Here is a 21,345-nt window from a genome sequence, read left to right as displayed (position 1 = left end):
TACTTCAACCCTCTAACCCAGGGGTGGGGAACCTGCCAAGAGCCATTTGAATATCTGTAACATCATTCACAGGCCACATAAAATTATCAACTTAAAAACTGGCCTGCTGTATTTGGTTAATCTAATTAACTCACCCCTAATGCTTTGGCAGGGCCTGACCAAATGATTTTCCCAGGCCTTATATGCCCACCGGCCAGATGTTCCTCACCCCTGCTAACCCCACCAAATGCCACATACCTCTTCACCTTCTGACTTTTCCTGAATTCACTGATAATTTTTTTTTCTGAATTCATCAATAATTTTTTTTTTAATCAAGGACTAACATTTCCAAATTCCATTAGAGAAAACTAAAAGATCAACTTGTGATCCTTCCAGAATTTATGCCAAAAGTATTTGGATAACTTACCTCAAATTTCTTCACCTTTTCCATTGTTATCAAGCGCCTTGCTGTGTGACTAGAAAGCTTCTGCTCACAGTTGCTAATAAGTTTCAGGCAAGGATGCCAGGGTACCATCTCTTCAGTGTATCTGGAGGAACAACTGACTGTTACAAACACTTCGCATGTACACCCCACACAGGATGGTCACTGGGGTTACCCAGTGTGTATGAGACCCCCTCCCACTACAGCGATATGGTACCATTTTATTTCATATTCACTGCTTACATAACCCATAAAAAATCTAGGTATTTTAATATTACCACATCTGAGAAAAGTAGTTTGTTTTACCTGTAGAATGGGAATAAGAGAATACAAGTATATTTTATTGAAGAATTACAAGAAATTAAACCACAAAAATACAAGATGACAACTACTCTACCCTAAAGGATCCCACAAGAACACCTAAAACAGACAAATACATTCTACAACTTGACATTCATGAGACTGATTCATCAGGAGATTTATAATTTCCTAAAGTATAAAGTCCACTACGGCATATACTTTCCCTAATGAAATTTTGCCCCTGCAAAATTTTAATGGCATCCTGGGACCTCCAGGAACTTTGTAAAAATACCAGACTAAAGTTATTTATAAGATAATTCAAATAGGCTACCACTAAAATAAACACTGCAGATGACACCAGCTCTCTGGCCACCTTAACCATGGAATAAAACTGAAGGGAGCCACGATAATGAGCAGTGGTAACCCTGTGAATGGAGATGATGACACCTAGGACAGTCAGGCTGCAGGAGTTCAGAACCTGACATCGGACAGGTTATTGGAATCAATATTGGCAGAAAAAGCAGGTGACAGACGTGGGGAAAACAGCTATAGAGCAGAATGTAGAACAATGGGGGAAGGGGTTCACTAGGTATGGGTACCATTAATAACACTGTGATTGCCAGTTTTTACTTTTCCTTTGTAAAGCTTTATACCTTTCTCGATAGTCTCTGGAAACACTTATCAATGGGGACATTTAAAGCTCTGATCCCAAATGGTGAAGATGCTGACTGCACTTCATCTAAAGCAGTGGTCGGCAAACTCATTAGTCAACAGAGCCAAATATCAACAGTACAACGATTGAAATTTCTTCTGAGAGCCAAATTTTTTAAACTTAAACTTCTTCTAACGCCACTTCTTCAAAATAGACTCACCCAGGCCGTGGTATTTTGTGGAAGAGCCACACTCAAGGGGCCAAAGAGCCGCATGTGGCTCGCAAGCCGCGGTTTGCCGACCACTGACCTAAAGGACTAGCCTCTCAGCTAGCCTGTTCTAACACGTCACCATCGTCTTCACCACCCCTTTTCTGACTTCTCTAGGTCTCTCTGACCTTCAAGGCGCTCTCCCCATTACCTCAGCCACATGCTCAAAACCTTCATCACCCACTTACCAAGCAACATCTATAATGCACTTCATTTTATTATCAGTGGGAGGAATTCTCTTGAAGTCTTTCTCTGACTACTTCCTTAAGGCTTCCCAACAAATAATGACCATTTCAGATTTTACCTCATCTAATAATTCTCTAACGTTTACTAAATTGTTAGAAAGGTTGTACTTCTACAACATTAGTTAAAATCAATTTGGAGTCTTCATACAAAGCATTTATGATATGAAGGAATACCTTCAGCACCATGATTGACAGTCTAAAATAAAAAGTGATGAGAGAGAAGATAGAGCCTTGACCTTACACTTGCGAGCTGCAGGGTTTACAGATGTCTAATACTGTTTGTCAAACTTAGTAATGCACCCTTTTCAAAGGAAAAAAAATCTTTTATTTCCTGGTGGAGTTGACAAAGTGTCTTTATTAAAACATTACTTAAATATATGCAAACATAAATTAGAGATAAATTCCTTATGTTTATATCCCCTATATAATTATAAAATAAAAAATAAATTTCTAAATCAAACCAGAAGTACAAAACCAATACAATTTTAGTTAAAACTTAAGACATCAACAATGGTAAATCACCAGTGTTTGGCTTAACAGTAGAAAAAAATATTTACATGTTTTAGGTTCTCTTTCTGACTTGATCTGTAAGTTTAAGCAGGAAGGTACATCATTTGGGTCATCATTATCATTAACAAATTTGTTTTTAACCAGTACTCTATTATGTTAACAAGCCAATCAATTTAACAATATATTCCCAAAATACCATCTAAAAAAACAGCAGTAAAGTAAAAGTTCTTTACTACATATTTACTAATATATTTCATAGTAATGAACTGTGTGCAAACTATTAATGGAAGCTATAAATGCCTGGACTATAATGATACTGCAGCATCCTATCTTAATTCCATTTGGTTACTTTCCCCTACAATCCAAGCATCTATTTAAAACCTAAATCAGCCAGAACAGGCAAATCCACAGATACAGGTAAGCAGCTGCCAGGAACTGAAGGGACAGGTATTTCTTATGTGTACAGGGCTTCTTTGGGGATAGTAAAAATGCTCTGTAATTAGATAATGGTGATGGTTGCGTAACTTTGTGGAGCTACTAAACACCAAGGACTTTAAAAGGTGACTTGCATGGTATACAAATTATATTTTAACATTTTTATAAAAGCCAAAAAAGACTATGTATATAGGCCCTGGCTTTCCCATGAATCAATTTTGAAAATCACTTATTTTCTTGTGAATCTTCATGTCTCGGGCTATTTTGAAATGTTACTACAGTTTCACCTCCCGTTTGAGAAACAGATTTGTTATTGATTGGAGCACTTACTGAAAACAGTTTAAGAAATTACTTTTTTCTGTTTCCTAGATGAGACATGAAAAACATGTTCTGTTCACTGTTCTGAGCCACAAAATTAATTTTATTACAATTGAGTTTTATCCCCCAATCCTACTTTGAGGCACTTTATTAAGCTTCTTTGTCAGCATTTTTATCATGAGCACTACCAATTGGATCTCTATTAAAGGACATCGTTCACAAAGAAACAGTTTATGGACATGTGGAACCTGGGCAAATAACTTAGCAACTCCTATAACATCAGTCACACAGGAGTGGAATTCATGCCCTATCCAAAGGAATATTACACAGCTCTTCAGGATCATTCGCAAGTAGTTATGATTGTGAATAATAAACCCACAAATACCAATGGTCTACACTATAGTAATTTTATGTTGCAAGTCTCTGTGAGTGGCAAGAATAAACTGTGAGTGCTCAGATGAAGAATTGACAATTCTGCTGAGAAGGACTGGGAAAAGTTCACAGAAGTAGTGACAATTAAGTAAGGCTTTGAAAGAGGACTAGATTTTACCAGAGGGAAGAAGGGTATAATAAGCGATGGGGACAGAATAAACAAAGGAGAAAAGATACAGAGCATACAGAGCATGTAGATACTGGTAAAAAATCTGATATACTAGAGTGGGGAGAATCTAGACTCAAGGAAGAAAAACAGAAGTTTGTTGACTTCACTTTAAAACCAGACAGTGAGAAAATCCATTTTCAATCATCAGCTCTAACAATTCTTCACAAATAACTAAGCTTTTAGGTAGTATTTTTTTTTATTATGTCTTATACTTTTCAAAATGTCCTGGGTTTAAGGAATAATACCAGAACTTGATTATAGCATGTAATTCTTCTTTTTCTTACATTCACTGTACATAACTATACCAAAAGCATTTTAGAAAGGTGTTAACGTTGTCTGTCTTGTCTTAATGGCAGCTGAAAGCTGCGCTGTTTTCTACTGTTTGTTTCATAAACATTGCATTGGAAGTTACAAAGGCCTGGCCTAACCAGCCATGCATTTGTTTATTTGCTGACAGGACTACACATTCATGTCGACTCCCTAACACGGGCTTATGTTGTTGTTACCAGTGTTAACCACATTTAACCTCTTCATTTTAGAAATAAGGAAAATTAATTCTAAAGAGTGAAATGACTTCTCTAAAGTAAAAAGCAAGCTAGCTTGTTGGTTTCTTTATTCCCAGTACTATGTTCACATAATTCAACATCCTACCAAATCCCAGGTATCTGGTATGTGAACTGATAGATGGGGTTTTATTAATATTTTCAGAGAGGAGAACATTTATTTATGTCTGTGCAAAAATGGCTCTTGCCTTAGATAAGCTAAATTCCAATAGCAAGCTTACTTGCTTAAAGTAATTTTTTTTTTAAGATTTCTAGGGCAAATTGAAGAAATAGCCCAATTTTGAGCTTGCTACTATCTTTCCAATCTAAGGATCTCATCTTGTTCAAGAAATCTTGTCTTTCATTACTGATATACACAGCTCTATTTATAATTAATAATTACTGAATAATAAAACCCAAACCAATAATGTTAAACATAATCAGGACCTTAAGCATATGCATAGCTCTTATATTGGTGTTAGCTTTTTAAAAAGATGCATTGCATTTAATGTGATCATTCTGGCCAATATCTATTAAAGCTAGCTAGTAGTAGGTACATGAATCACTCAGTGAAGTTGTTAGAAATTATCTCTTTGTGGCCTGGAAAAACAGCCACTGAACAGCAGCTATATCAGGCTCTGAGCCAAATGTGGGTACAACAGGAATTGGCAAATTTTTTCTCTAAAGGACTAGAGAGTAAATTGTTTAGCCTTTGTGGGCCATGTATGTTTCTGTCACATATTGCTCTTTTTGTTTTTTTTTAACCCTTTAAAAATATAAAACCAGTCTTAGCTCAAAAACCTTACAGAAGTAGGCTAAGGACCATATTTGGCCCACTGGCCATAGTTTATTAACCCTTGACATAAAATAAAAAGGTCAAAGTAATTCCATCAATAAGAGAAAGGGGCCAGTTTTATATACATATGTAGGTAAACAAAGACTACCATATATATTAAGTAGAAAGATATTTATCCTAAAGACAATTAGATAGTGAAAAAAATATGCTATATATACAAACATCATAGAAAAATAAAAATGAAATAGTTTAATGTTACATACTCTGGTGTGTATACTGGTAACCAATAGACTAGTCTTCCACCTAATGTGAGGGTCTCAGCTGCAAAGTTTAACAGGTCAAAAAACATATCACTCAGATGATAATTCAAGGAAACAGGAACATGGCTTTCTGGACTAGACAAAAAAATAAATAAATAAAAATGAGTAAAAATCTTTAAGGTTGTTAAAAACTGAGTTAATTAGCAAGAAGCAACATGCTTGTTCTCAAAGTAGTAACACATCATATTTAGCTTTCACTTACCATTTTTCTATCCCCTTTTGGATTTCCTTCTGTGAACCTGTTCTTCTTGTAGATTCTCTGATACCATATGGAGCTAGACAGAAAACACAGGTAATACAGGTAGTCAAAAGTCACCTACTCCCCAATGAGGGGCAGATGGACTCATGTGCCTCCATTTGTGACACTGAGAAGGGTACACGTCACCTCTGCAATATTCCAGCTGAGAATGTGTAACACAAAGAACATTTGATTTAAAAGATTTGGGAGGACGGGCAGGACATGTGTTCTTCAAAAATGTCAGTGTCATAAAGACAGAGAAAGGCTTTGAAAGTATTACAAATTAAAGGGAACTTAAAAGATATGATTACTAATGCAATACCTAACACTAGAATAGATACTGTACTAGAGGGGGAAATATGCTATAAATGATACTAGGTCATTTGACCAAACTGATGGCAAACTGCAGATTAAACGATTGCATTGGTAGCTGTACTTTTGCTATCTAAGAGTCTATCGCTATTCTTAGGAAATGACACACTGAAGTACAGGGGGTAAAGGGCCACAATATATACAATTTATTCTCAATTCATCAGAGAAAAAACTATATTTTATGTAAATATATACTGAAAGCAACAATAAAGTAGATTGTTAAAAAGTTACCCAGTTTTCATAAAGTATCTTCATGCTGACATTATAATGCCTTGGTAATTTTTCTTTTGTTAGATTAGTTACCAAAGAACTAAAGTGAGCTGAGATGGAAGGGTTGAGATACACTTGCCACTATTTACAGATTTACTGCCAAATACTTTAGAAAAGGCAGCTCTGTTCTTATATAGGATTCCAGAAAAGCCCAAGAACTAACTCATGAGGCACAGAACACAGTTCTCCTGTGTATTCCTGGAGCTCAGTGCGTACGCAAGCCCAGTGTCCACAGAATTTCTTGTAACTGTAACTCTAGAAAGGAGATGTCAGTGCAAACAGGCACTACAAAAAAACACAAGAACTTACACATGGAAAAATGTGTGATATATGAAACTCTCTTCTTCGAAATCTGATACCATAATTGCAAATGACATTTTGGATCCAGTGGGTACACTAATAACCAACTATAGCCAAATATAAAACAAACATGAAAACAAATATATGCCTCAAAAAAATAAGCTGAAGAAATAAAGGGATGACAAGTTAATATACATAGTTTAAGAAAACTAAACAGTAAACTCTTTACTACTTAGTTAAATGGGTACCCTATCTATATGCACAAATTTTTTTCCTTCTCACTATGTGAAGATGGGGGTGGGGAGAATACCAGTACAAGCTGGCATCCCGGGTGTGTGTGTGTGTGTGTGTGTGTGTGTGTGTGTGTGTGTGTAAAGTCTGTATTTTAAACGTGAATGACTTCAGGAAACGAATCCTACTCCTACTTTTGTATAAAAGCAAACTTACGATCAGTGATGATTGCATCAAAATATGTGCCCTTCTTCCAGGAAGGTTTGGATGCATCAGAAACCAGGACATCAAGGTAATACTTCTCTAACCCATACTGACGGAGATTTGCCCTAATGTTTTCATCTGGTCCTCTCCATTTCTGGTTTTTCCTACTAGCCTTTCCTGAGGTGAGAGAAAAAGGAAGACAGGAAGTACTAAATCAAAGTAATATTTAACTCATCTAAACCTACATATATTCAAATAAAACTTGCTTTCACTTAAAAAAATCTTCATTTTATTATACAAATAAATGTTTATTTCAACTTATTATAAAAATATATTTTGAACAGTAAAATGTACTGATACCTGGTATTGTTCTGTCACTTTTCAAGTAGAACTGCCTTAAAACACTAATTCAGTACTTACTGAGTTCAAAGCATAAACTAGTAAGTTACAGAGTTGAATAAAATATGGTTCCTTTCCTCTAACAGCAAACAGTCCAATATAGAAATAGTGATGAATCAGATCAATGAAACAGAAACTAAGAAAGCTAATTTGGGAAATGCATGTGATCATGAAGGGGGGGTGGGGAGGGACAAAATGAAGACATTACAGATGAAAAATTACAGGAGGATTGAAGTTGTTCAAAAGTACTAGTTTAGGAGAAAAAAGTGGATGATGGGATACCATCAATTAAGATGAGAGAAACCAAGAGGAAAAAAGATGCGATTCACTTGAGATACATCAAAATCTTGCTTGTGAGCTACCTACACAACATTCAGGAAGAGCTATTCAGCAGGTAGTCGGAGGTCAGAATATACACACATAGGAGTCACCAGTATATAAACTTAACTTAAATCCATAATAATGAATGACATTTTTAACCTAGGTGGCAGTTACATATGTGTTTGTTTTATATTTATTCTATTTTTATACACTCTTCTGTAAAATGATCTACTTCACAATAAAAATAAAACTTAAATGTCAAAAGGAGAATGACATGACTGCACAATGTTGTGTTGACACGAGAAGGGGGCAGAGAGATGCCGGAGAAAAGCCATGTGTAAACACAGAACAAAGAACACTGCAGGGCCTTACGGAGGCTGCAATGGAAGTCAAGGACATAAAGTACGACCTGCTGAGACTCCTGTCTCGGGAACCAAAGGAGGCCTTATAGATGTCACACTGCCACATGCTGTGAATCTGTGGCCTTAGAGTCCCAGTAGGCATGAAAATGGGCACCAGAAAATGAGATGAAGAATGGGAAGATAGCAAGTAAGTACTAGTTTTTCAAGAAGTACTTGGGCAGAATAAGAGGAAAACAAAATGGCAACTAGAAGGTGTCTACAGGATTGACAGAAAAGGTTTTGTAGAAATTTGAGGATATTTGAGTACAGTAAGAGATCAGAATGGACATATCTAACAGCATCTTGGATGAGCTCTGAGGAAATGCTATGTCCATCAGAATTCTACCCAAGTACACTGAAAGGTTGTAATGAGTTTTAAACACAACTTTCATAAGTAAAAATTCAAATAAATTACATATGACAATTTCCTTAAAGCAAACATACCACTTCTACTAAAAGCAAGCTGAAACCATTCTGCTTAGTACTTTGTCTACTCTAACATATTGCAGACAAAGAATATTTTTTCTTGTTAGCTTACTGAGGTGAACTTGATTAAATACATCTCATTTTCCTTATGATAAACATTACTAAATTCCTTATAGTCAGACAGGAAAAAAGACAGGTCATCAAGTACAATATATTAAACTAGAGGCCCGTTGCAGGAAGATTCCTGAAAGAACAGGGCTTCCCGCGGGCTTCCCTCCGCGGCCCTATACTTTCCCTTCCCTCCCGCCACCACTGCCCCCCCACACACACACTTTCCCTCCCGCTGCCACCCAGCGCTTTTCCTCCCGCCACCCAGGGCTTTTCCTCCCGCCACCCAGTGCTTTTCCTCCCGCCACCCAGTGCTTTTCCTCCCGCCACCCAGGGCTTTTCCTCCCACTGCTGCCGCCCCCCCACCCCACACTTTCCCTCCTGCTGCCGCTGCCGCCACTGCTGCTGCCCCGTGCTTTCCCTCCCGCTGCCACCACTGCCCGGCTTTGCTTTCTGCTTTCCCTCCTTCTTCCTTCTATGCTATCTTCAGTCTTCACTCCGCATCTGCGTATGCAAATTAACCGCCATTTTGTTGGGTTAATTTGCATACTCGCTCTGATTGGCTGGTGGGCATAGTGGAGTGATGGTCAATTTGCATGTTTCTCTTTTATTAGTGTATATTGCTTCAGCAAAAGAAAAGAACGTATAATAAATTTTCACCTATATAATAATTTACACTGAATAGGAAAAAAGAAAAGAGTATTTTAAGGGCTGATTCTAGCTGCAATAATTTAACTAGTATATACAAACAACTTTAAAATCAATGAAACCTGACATTTCTAATACCATTCAGCTATAAGGAATTACTTTTTCAGTTTGATTCAATTTCATTGAATAATACATCATCAGCAAAGCTTCCAGATTTTAAACTACTTTCCAAAATCCCCTCAAAAGCAAGCAATCTTCAAATACAAACTGTATGTTTTATTAACATGGACATGCTGATTACAAAATGGCTCTCTCCTAGTCCTTCTCTCCCAACCCTAAAGTTCGCTACCTTATAGTCCGCCTCCTTTTAAAAAAATCTCTCTTACTAAGACCACAATACCCCTGAGGGAGGGCTTTTTCTTATGCATCACTGTGTTCCCACAGGATCACTTCGTAAAAAGCAGATATCCAAGGAAGCGTTATTGTTGTAAAAATAAGAAAAACTATATTATACCACAACTCTTCATTTTTAACATTAAAAGTAGATGTATAATACTATATAAAAATATTTATTTTCAAGGCATATTTGGTACAAGAGCAAAGACTGCAACACTGTCTAGAACAGCCGTGGGCAAACTATGGCCCGCGGGCCGGATCCGGCCCATCCGGCTGTTCTATCCAGCCCGCAGAGCTGAAAGAGCGGAGGGTTCTCTTGCTCTCCCCTCCGCTCCTTTACTTTGAATTTATATTAGTTCACACAAACACTCCATCCATGCTTTTGTTCCGGCCCTCCGGTCCAGTTTAAGAACCCATTGTGGCCCTCGAGTCAAAAAGTTTGCCCACCCCTGGTCTAGAACCATACTCACCCAAGCCATGAACTGTGTTGTAGTCTATGTCTGTCCCGTATACATACGCTCCAAAATGAGCAGATGCTATCAGAAGGCCACCTGAAAAAAACCACAGTTATGATCTGTTAACCAGAAAGTCCCAGACTTTTATTTCTTCCACTTTTTAATCTGACCCAGATTCTTACAAACTAGCTGCAGGCAGAGTATCCTAGAAGGACAATGGTCCTGGCCTCCAAACCAAAAGAAACAAACCCCTAAGCTATGCTCACTACAGTGGTCACAAAGCAGGTAATTAATGTATGACTTGGCATCATTACTTTAAACAGCAATACTTATAGAAAATTATGTATTTGAGGGGTTCAAAATAATGTATATTTAGACATTATTTTCATCTCATTCTGAGAGATCCATGCAAAGCATCTTGCTCCTTTTTTACAAATGAGCAGATGACTGCTACACAAAGAGCTGGCAATAAATAAATTCTGACCACTGGGCTCAACTGCACTGAAGTCAGAGTTTCAAATAACTCAAGAGGACATAATTAATATGTAAGACATTAATCCTTGCAATAATTAAAATATTAGGATAAGAAATAGTTATTTCTATAACTAGTAAAGCAATGATCTCATTTTAAAATTATAAATATTAAGTTCCAAATAACTACTATGAAACATACAATTAATACAATTTTTCTGTTTACTATTCTATAGAAAGGTCAGTCAAACTGAAAACAGAAATACATTCTAGACTGTGCACAGACTTGGCCAGGGGAAAATAACTAGGCTATTTCCTTAATATACTTTGAAATGTAATCTCTAAAATTAAGATGGGTAGTGCCTCCAGAGGGTCAAGATCTATAAATGAATAGTGTTCCCCCATAGCCATTTAAAACACAGTCTGGTAGCATGTACGTACAAATACTTTTCCCATGAAAAATATTATAACTGGCTACTTCCTATTGGAGTCTCTGAAGAAGAGAAATGAGGACTAAAAGCACAGCACAAGGCAAAACCTAGGTCCCCTCATACTAACTACAAAAGAATTTGTGTGAGAGGTAAGGTAAGTAGGACCTCATAACTCTTACTCTATAAATGGAACAGTCCCTATTTGGGAAAGTTACTGTATGTGATGATGTGGAATACTCACAAAATCACTTCACCCAAATTATGAGGAATTACTACAAGTCTGCCAATTAAGGCAGATACTCACCTAGAAGAGCTAGTTGTCAAGGGAACAGAAAAGCTTTCCTGTGCTTCCTTAAACAGAACCTTATCCATTTGGTTAGTGAGTTTTGAGCAGACCCAATTTAGAGTACACTGCTGCAAGGAGATGAATAATCTGTTAGTTAACTCTGTGCCCTTTAAGCTTTTAAAGTTTTAAATAAAATCATTATAAAGTAGCTTCTCTGATCTAGTCACTGAATAACCACTGTCAATCATCTAGTTGTTTTTTTTTTTCTGTTAAATTGAAGCATTTGTTTGCATTTAGCTATACCTCAGCTGGAGTTTCCTGGAAGCTTTCTGGTGGATAAAGGGGTGATAAAATGCAGGGATGAAGTGTTGAGGGGCAGGTAACATGACTCACCTGATATCTTATTACATGCTTTCAAGTGTAAAAATACCACAGACTCACTGTTTTGATTTCTCATTACCTAAATAGCAACCACTTTAAGGTTAGGGTAATATCATATAAGCAAAAGGATCCAATAAATGAAATTTACTTATGACAAAGAAATTAATGCCTGATTTCCATCTTTAGAGATTTATGTGGAAAGCTTCACAAAGTGTGAAAATGAGAGACTGGCTTTGGTTTTGCTGAAAGAAAAGGAAAAAGGAGAAAAATGGAGATACTATTAACATCTATTTTATCCTTTAAAAAACCTCAAATAAATTAAACTAGCAACCTAAGCAAAAGGATACTGCTAGAATAGAGGAATTTTCACAGATCAACTATAAAACTCAGGAAAAGGAAAATACAGAGAACTGTGGACACAACGGGAAGCAGAGACTATGCCCCAGACCCACAGAGATCAATTACCTCTCTCCTCACCTTTTTCCCTCTAGTCCCCCCACAACCAGGACAGTCAGTTTCCCAACAGCTGTGTCTATCATTTTGCAATGATAACATTTCAAAAGGAGCCACACTCCTTCCCTTACACCTCTGGGCCATCTGAAGGCAGAAGCCAAAGGAGCAGAGCAGTCTCCCGGGAGTATTCTCAGCTGCCAAAGGAGCCGATTCCCTTGTGAGGGAAGGTGAGAAGGATCAGAGCTACAGCTGCAGAGTCCATCATAAAATCACACCTACACTGGCAGACACTTGGACCAATTATTTTCATCACGTTCAGAGAATGAAAGCTTACATTTTAATCCTCAATTTCCCTGCTTGCTGATATAATTTGCCAATGGTTGCAAATTATGAATATTTTGAAAAATTAGCCAAAGTAAGAGACTATAAAATAAGTTCATGGCCCAACTGTTCATCATCACCATTCCATATTGGCTATATCTAACATCTTTCACCAAAAAGGCACTTAAGTTCTTAATAAAGTAATAATTTAAAATAATGATAATCAATACAGTTCACTGAATGTCTACCATGCATCATGCAACTTCCTAAGAATTTCATAGACATATATTACCTCACTTAATCCTCACAATATATTACTTATTACCATATTACAAATGATGGAAGTGAGGCCCAGACAAGTTAAGAATGTTGCCCAAGATCACATAGTAACTGACAGAGTAAGGATTTAAAACTAACTCTATTTGCTCTTATGGTAGTCTATGCCATACTGTCCCCTTTGGGGTCAACAGCAACTAAAGTAAATATACATTAGCTTACCAATTAGAAAAACAAAAGTAAAATTTGTTATTAGACAAAGTAAGTTAAATGAAGTAAAATTTGCACACTCATTAAGAGCTGTATACCATACAACAGGCAGGCCTAGGCCATTGTATGTATTCAACACACTCATGCTGATCACTCCTTTAGTCATGCTCATATTAGAACAGTAGTGCTTCCTAACTATTGAGAATCGACCCAATGACATGTATCTTCCCCCTGAGGAAAAGAGAGACACACCTTTTTAAAAAATCTTACTAAAATAAGAATCAATATATTTGCTAAGATGGAAAGAAAAGTGTGTTTCTAGAGCTCATAATGTCCTTTTAGATAACGTAGCAGACTACCTCACAGAAAAAGGAAAGGTATTTGGGCAGGAAAAGATTATATCTCTCCTTTCAGTCTCCCAGAAGCTTTCTACCCTAGTCTATAACCCTGAGAAAAGCATATGGCCATGGAGGAGGGCACTGAGCTTCTTATTTCTCCAGTCCTTCAGAAGGTACTACCCATCAATGAGACAGAAGGGCCTAGAAAGAGGACAGGTTGTGCTTAAGAACTGTGTCTAATCACAACTATTGGCTATTTCAAAACAAAAGCAACAAAACTAGCTCAAGTCCTAATTCTACGCTTAAACTACAAACACAAACTACAAAATACTAGAGGCCCAGCGCACTTGGGGGTGGTCACTCAGCCCGGCCTGCACCCTCTCGCAGTCTGGGAGCCCTCGGGGGATGTCCAACTGATGGCCCGAGGGGAGCGGGCCTAAGCTGCAATCTGGCCTCCCTCTGCAGGAAGCCACTGGTGGGCCGATCAGGAATGGCACCGGCCAGCGAGTGGCTGGCCCCGCCCCCCATCACTGCCACAGATGGCCTCCCTCTGCGGGAGGTGACCAGCAGGACGATCGAGGGACCGAGGGACCGCACCAGCCAGCCCCGCCCCCCCATTGCCCCACAGCCGCCAGTCGCCACCGCCACCCACCAATTGCCGTCCACTCCCTCTGCCCACTGGCACCTGCCTTGGCTGGCCCGGTGCTGCCTGCTCACCGGCCCCACCCCCCACCGACTGATGGTTCTGCCATTCGGTCGATTTGCATATTAGGCTTTTATTATATAGGATACTTAAGCAACATCTTTGTAAAGGGCTTCTTGCAATTTTCCATTAACTGTACCATATATACATAAACAATAAAATGACCAAGCTATGCTACCCACTTTCAGGAGCTGCCATAAAGTAATTTAGGGGCAGGTCTCCCCACTCCTCACCAAAATAAAAGTAGTGAAAACCTCATTTGCTGTGGAAATAAGCATTTCATAATATACCCACCCTAATCTGCATGAAGGGAAGAAAGTTTTACCTCTACTGGTAACTCTTATTTTTAAACTATGGTCTGGTCTATGTGTGTGTGTGTGTGTGTGTGTGTGTGTGTGTGTGTGTGTGTGCATAGTAAGCTTTATATACATATATGTATCTCAAAGAATTATTCTCACTTCACAGAAAAAAATGTTTTAACGTCTAAGAACAAGTTTAGGGATTAATAAAGGACTTAGCATTTGGAAAAAGATAAATTAGATTCATTCTTCACATCGTATAAGAAAATAAACTCAAAATGGACCAGAGATCTAAAAGGAAAAAATTAAGACTACCAAAGTACCAGCCAAATGCACAGTTTAATTCCTCTATAAATTGGATGTAGGGAAAATTTTTGCATGGTAAAAAGCTATTCTATGCTAAATCAAAGGATAAATGGAAAACTGGAAGAAAATATTTTATATACATGAATGGGGAAAGAGGGGACTAAAATCCCTAATGTGAAAAGTACTTTTAAAACTGAGGAGACCAAAAAGTCTACAGAAAAATGGGCAAAAGACATGAAAGATAATTTTCAAAAAGTTCTAAAAATGACCCTTAAAATGTAAAAACTTATTACACTTCACTCATAATGAGAGAAATACAAATTGACACTACATTAAGATACATTTTCATCCAATGGAATAGCAAAATTTCAAAAGCTTCATAATACACTCCGCTGGTGAGGCTGTAGAACAGGGACTCTCATATATTGCTGTCAAGAATGTAAAATTATATAATTGAGAGGAATTTGGTAACATTTAACAAAACTACATATGCATATGCTCTTCAACCCAGCAATCCAGCTTCTAGGGTTTTACCCTAGATATACTAGTGCATATGTGTGTGTGTGTGTGTGTGTGTGTGTGTGTGTGTATAACATTATGAAGATATACGTGTACAAGATTATTCATTGCAAACCTTATTTGTAACTGCAAAATACTGGAAACTACCCACACCCAAGTATAGGAAACTGTCTGACTAAATTACAGTATATACATCCATGGAGTATAATTATAAAAAAGAACGAAAGATACAGAGAACAAACTGATGGTTGGAAAGGGGAAGGTGGGGATGGGTAGGGGAAAAGAAAATGAAGAAAATCTCTATGAACAAATAGAAAGTGATTTCCAGGAAATACTGTTAAGTACTAAAAAAAGAAAATTTAAGAACAACATATATAGTATACTATCTTTTATGTTAGAAAGAAGTAGAAATAAAATGTACATATATCTGCTAATCACTACCAAAAGTAAAAATAGAAACCAACAACACAGGAAGAATCAACTAGCAAACAAAAAAAGGTGGTTACTCACAAGGGATGGGAAAGTATATGGTTGTCAATTTTAAAAGATGGACACGCTTTTTTGGCACTTAAATCTTTCTTCCCCCCAAGAATTTTCCTATTTAAATAAACTAGATAGCTTCATAACCAATGTGATATTGCAATGCATGGTATGCTTCCCCCTAGTGGTTTACTTGGAAAAAAATACACAATTCATCTTTGAAGTGGCAAAAGTGTTAAATATGGGCTATTACACAAATATGTGGTTATCTCTTAGGACTAATAATAATTAAAAGATTATTCTGTCCATTTAACCTTTTAGCAAAATTATTACTATGAAAAAATATATATTACTATGACTCTGATTTATATAAACAAGCAACATCTCTAAGCTAGCTTTAACAGTTAAATCAAAATACCTGTTCCAACAAATGGATCAAAGACAATATCATTTTTCTTTACTTTTCCATGATTGGCCATGATGAATGATAAACCAGCATCCATGCTTGTATTTCCAATGTAGTGTCTCTTTTTGACACTATATGACTCTATAAGCTCTCTTTGTCCATCTGCAATCTAGATCAGAGATGTTTTTCAAATTAGTATAACTGTACAGAACAGATTTAAGCTAATCATTCACAATAAAACTACCATATATCTCGATAATGAAAACTTCTTTTCCACTTACTACTGCTCTAAATTTGTTCCTTTAAAAAAAAAATGTGGACAAATACCTTTAGTTCTTAGTGTGTTGTCACTTACTTTGACTTTTCAAACCAAATCTGAATTGAATTTGAATGCGATTATTGCAGGGGCTCGTGGTGAGTAAGCTTTATCCATCTTTTTTTTTCTTCTAAATTATATTCTGTAACATAAGCCACAGCTTCCACTCACCCACCTAGGGCCTCAGGGAAGTGGACAGAACTACTCTACAGGAATTTCATTTCTTTTCAGGATGGAAACCTACACTGGAGACCTCCGCAAATGAGGTCCCTCAGCTACCAGAGCACTCGGCCCTCGCTCGGCTATACTGAAAAAGCAGTTCAGACTTTCTGACAAGTCTCGTGTTAACAGGTACACACCCTCCTATGTAGGCCCTAAATCTCTAGAAAAACAAACAAACCAAGAAAAAAAAAACAACCAACCAACCACATAACCACATATTTTTTCACTGACTTTAATTCATACAGTTCTGACTCTTCAGCTGCTATCAAGTTCTACATCTTTAGTTAAATAAAAAGGCCCAGAATATAGCTTTGAAAGAAAATAAACTTAAATAGGTAAAAAGAACATTTCCTTACCCATCTACCAAAATAAATATTATGTGGATTCTCAGGAATGCAATTGGGGTCCAAACCATAATCCTCCAAAACAGAGAATATATGCTGTGGCTTCTTTAAATTTACTTTTCCTCCAAATGGCAGAAACTCAAGAGCCTACAAAATAAAAGTAATTCCAATGTCCTATATAAAAATTAAAAATAGTGCTTATTTAATAATGCCTATCTTATAAGTTTGGTATTAGGATTTAATTAGACAAAACATGAAACATATTTAGTACACACTGTGCTACAAAATAAACACTTAACAAACATTAGAATTATTATATATCAACAGGGGTTAGACTATATTAATCTCACAGGTTTTTAGGTTTTGCTAAATTCACTTACATCTATTCGTTTGACTTTTTCTTCTTGTGTCAATGTTTTATTGAATGTGTGAATCTTTATTTTATATGTAGAATCTGAATGTAGAAATGGAACCTAAAATAAAAGCAGGTAAGTTCTTTAGGCTTAGTAATTCCACAGTATCTGCAGACATACTACATGAAACCACACTTCACTACGCACCATCTTCTCCACAGGGTAGTTTCTGAGAGAACTATACAGCTCTTCTGGAGATTTCCCATGACCCCATAGTTCAAATATGGACCTAGGAAATAAATGATCAGTACTAACCTCAGTTAAGAAATCAGTTCACACAGTAATGTGTCACGATGATTTCACTAGTTCTTTATGCTCATTCCACTAAAACAAGTATTGCCTGTTTTCTAAGCTATAAATGAGAAATATGTATCCTGGAAACAAATATAGCTTATGTCCAAATCACACATAGAAATTGCACTTTACACATAAGGAGATAAATTTATCATAAATCACAAATGATGTAGTAAAATCACTTAAGTTATTTTAGTAAATGGGTGAAAAGCTGCAGGACATCCAATTTTTCCCAGTGCTTTCTCCATAAAACAAAAAGAAAAAATGATCAGATAAAAATGTTACTATTAATATTTAGCTATTACTTAGTAACATTTAGTAACTAACAATTACTTTTATAACTATTACAGAAATTCTTACATTAAAAAATATACTCAAGCTTCCATATATCTCTAGGAACATTTAAACAATTACAAGCAAGCTTTCATTGCAACCAGTGAAATAGTTCTTAGAATTAGTTGAAATAGAACTCAATCTACATATTAGCACAGTTCTGTGCATCTAAATTTAAACTACTTTATAATTGTAATTAACAATGCCATTAAAATTGAGATTATCTTTTGAAAATGAATTCCTCCTTTCCTTTGTATTGAATTTATAGAAAGAGGGCCTCTATAGTAATTCTACGCTTACACAGCTATCACTTAAGGAGTGACCTCAGCTATACGAAACACACAGAAAATAAAAAACAGCCATGGAAATTATTATATACTATTATATAATCATTACACAATTGTTAATTATACCATTTATCAAATATATGCATCAGAAGATATGAGCTTTGAAGGAAGTGTACAAGTTCTTGGTCCTCAAGCAGCTACTTTAAACCTAATAAACCACATCTTTGGAAATCAAACACCTTTGAAAGCTATAACTTTTAATATGCTTATCTAAAGAAGTAATTAATTAAGGATACGTTTCTTAGTTATGCTTCCATTGTCTAGTCATTTTTATTAAATACGTTAGACCAGTGGTCAGCAAACTCATTAGTCAACAGAGCCAAATATCAACAGTACAACGACTGAAATTTCTTTTGAGAGCCAAATTTTTTAAACTTAAACCTCTTCTAAAGCCACTTCTTCAAAGTAGACTCGCCCAGACCGTGGTAGTTTGTGGAAGAGCCACACTCAAGGGGCCAAAGAGCCGCATGTGGCTCGAGAGCCGCAGTTTGCCAAGCACGGCGTTAGACCCATTAACAAGCTTCAGTTTAAGAGATTAGATGTATTACTGTGATAGTTTTAATAAGATGAAATTAACTGAATATTGGTTTATAGTCTACTCAATATTACCAACCATGTTAATAAAACTAGGTATACGTAAATTCTTATTTGCACTGCATTATTAAATGTTATTTTTAAGGAAAGAAGGCATTCAGTAATCTGCCAAAATGTTCAGAAAACAAAACAACTCAAACATAAGTTGGTCCAATTTTAAGATGAATGTTGAAAATACAGTTTAACTTTCAAACCCCAAAATAGAAAATTTTCCAGTAATAAAAAAAGAAAAAGGGAAAAACAGAAAATGCCAATGATAAATTCTAGAAAACACTCAAGTAGGATAAACAGTGAACAACATAATTACATTAATTCATACCATATTACGATAATCAGAACTCCTCTAAAAACTAAACCAGAAAAACTTATTTCATGGCGGTCCTCACTTTTTGTCATCTTACATTCACCAATCTGCTCATCCAACTAAAAACCATCTACAAGAAAAACAGTTTAGATTTTTGGTTATAATTAACTGTGGCATTTATCCTATGTAACAGCATAGCATTTACATCTTATACCATACTTCCGCTTAACATACAAGTTTTAAAAAATTATTCTGAAATAAGTGTTTCTGCATTTCACACTGAGATTCACTGTTTCAGCAGGTAACTCTCCTGTCCCCCCAACCCCATCCAGTGGCAAATTCCAGTAACTGCAGGCTAAATTGACCTCCCCAACAACCAACCCCTTCTACTTTCTGCCAATATAGCAAAAAGTAGGACAGAGTAATTATGAGAAGTATTGTATACACTGATGCAGAAGAACATTGTTAAGTTTTTCTTACTTGGCACACACTGTCCGTTTCATTAAGTTTCTGGCAATATCTTCAGAGGGAATAGTAAGAATCCAAAAAGGAGACTGAAAGAAAAAAAGTAACGTGCAACTTACTTCAAATAGGCTCTATGGTCTCATATGCTTTTATTCAAAAAGTCAATAAGGAGATATTCCTATTTGCTACTTTTAGATAATATGTGATCTGACTCTAACCAAAATTAAAATTGTTCTAACAGCAAAAAGAAATTATTTTAATAAAATATTATTGTATAATATCAGAATGATACAGTTGTAGTTAACCTAGTTATTAATAACAGGAAAGGAGCAAAAGGGAAGGCCCAATATTATAGGCATGTCATTTGGGCAGCTCTGTCAGGAAGCTGCAGTTTAACACTCCTCAGGGAGCCACCAGTCTGTTCCCCACAGATTGCTGGGGAAGGAACTGGACAGGAGGGAGAATAGGTGCCTGCGGTGGCATTAGGAAGGTACTTGCCTGTCAGTCAAAACTGGGACAGGTCATTGGCCAGAGTAGGCGTGGCCACTGTAAACTCAGGAAGATTTTTGAGATATTTAATCCCCTAAACAAAGGAGTTTGCTCTCTTGGTTTTATTCTTGGTTGACTCCTGGCTTGTGGGACTCTCTCGAATCCTGCTTCTTGTATTTGCGCCCATGGCCCATGTGGACCCCACACACAATAGACTAATGGACTGCAACCAGCCTGATGCTAAACTGGACCCGACTACAACATGGAAAAGAAACTCTAGACATTGGCTTTGCTTTCAGCTCTACTGAATCCCCAGCTACACTAAGGGAAATGGGACTTGGGAAACACAGAGACATAATTCCACGCAAATATAATTCATTCATCCTCTCGTGCAAGTCTCAGAAAATTCTTTTTCTCGAGATATCATAAGGATTCCACCCCAACACTCAGTGGAGAAAGGGATATCCTCCTTCCACAGATAACAAAAATACTTTTATAAGTGACTTTATAAATGACAATACTAGCAAATTTAAGGTTATTTAAACTTCAGATTAATTTTGTAGTTGCTCTTACGTAGTTGGACCAAAATAATTAATGCATATAAAATCCCAAAGTATAATCTTGAAATTTTTTTAATTTTATAACTTGAACATATGCAGTTCTTATCTTCAAATCCAAGGTTCTATTTATATTATATATGATTTACTGAAAAATATAAATTCAACTTACCTTTCCATAAGTTTCCTTATTATTGGTGAACTGTCCTCCAAAAAGTGAAAGCAAAGACTGTATTTCCTATATTGAAAATATTACAGAGAGAACACATTTTAACACAGAGAATGCAAAGTGTATTAAAAGACATAGGTATAATACATTTAAAAATGAAAAGAGTGGGCCCTGGCTGGTTTGCTCAGTGGTTAGTATCGGCCCTCAAATGGAAGGATCATGAGTTTATTTCCCAGGCAAGGGTAGGTATCTTGGTTGCAGGTTCCCCAACCCCCCCCCACCCCCTGTAGTGGTGAATGTGGGAGGCAACCAATTAATGTGTCTCTCTCATGTGGATGTTTCTCTCTCTCTCTCTCTCCCCCACTTCCTCCTCCCTTCCACTCTCTCTAGAAATCAATGGAAAAAATATTCTCAGGTGAGGATTTAAAAAAATAAAAATGA

General features: G+C 36.6%; 1 protein-coding gene across 4 annotated transcripts in view; it reads right to left on the bottom strand.

Moving 5' to 3' along the window:
• Positions 1 to 21,345, bottom strand: part of TRMT11 (tRNA methyltransferase 11 homolog) — a 49,121-nt gene that overhangs the window by 22,155 nt on the left and 5,621 nt on the right. For 3 of the 4 annotated variants that reach the window (XM_080666622.1, XM_080666624.1, XM_080666623.1), the window contains exons 2-12: positions 20,908 to 20,973; positions 19,705 to 19,778; positions 17,500 to 17,581; positions 17,320 to 17,412; positions 16,952 to 17,086; positions 16,070 to 16,226; positions 10,193 to 10,273; positions 7,036 to 7,200; positions 5,611 to 5,683; positions 5,352 to 5,483; positions 407 to 527 (exon numbers count right to left, since the gene is read on the bottom strand). In XM_080666622.1, coding sequence (XP_080522748.1) covers positions 407 to 527; positions 5,352 to 5,483; positions 5,611 to 5,683; positions 7,036 to 7,200; positions 10,193 to 10,273; positions 16,070 to 16,226; positions 16,952 to 17,086; positions 17,320 to 17,412; positions 17,500 to 17,581; positions 19,705 to 19,778; positions 20,908 to 20,973 — 1,179 coding nt within the window. The remainder of the gene's footprint in view (positions 1 to 406; positions 528 to 5,351; positions 5,484 to 5,610; positions 5,684 to 7,035; positions 7,201 to 10,192; positions 10,274 to 16,069; positions 16,227 to 16,951; positions 17,087 to 17,319; positions 17,413 to 17,499; positions 17,582 to 19,704; positions 19,779 to 20,907; positions 20,974 to 21,345) is intronic. The other variant, XM_080666625.1, reaches the window with a different exon arrangement.

Source organism: Plecotus auritus, assembly GCF_963455305.1.
Source record: "Plecotus auritus genome assembly, chromosome: 4".
Taxonomy (NCBI): Eukaryota; Metazoa; Chordata; class Mammalia; order Chiroptera; family Vespertilionidae; genus Plecotus; species Plecotus auritus.
Note: the sequence above shows the minus strand (reverse complement) of the source record. Positions and strands in the feature narration are given on the sequence as shown.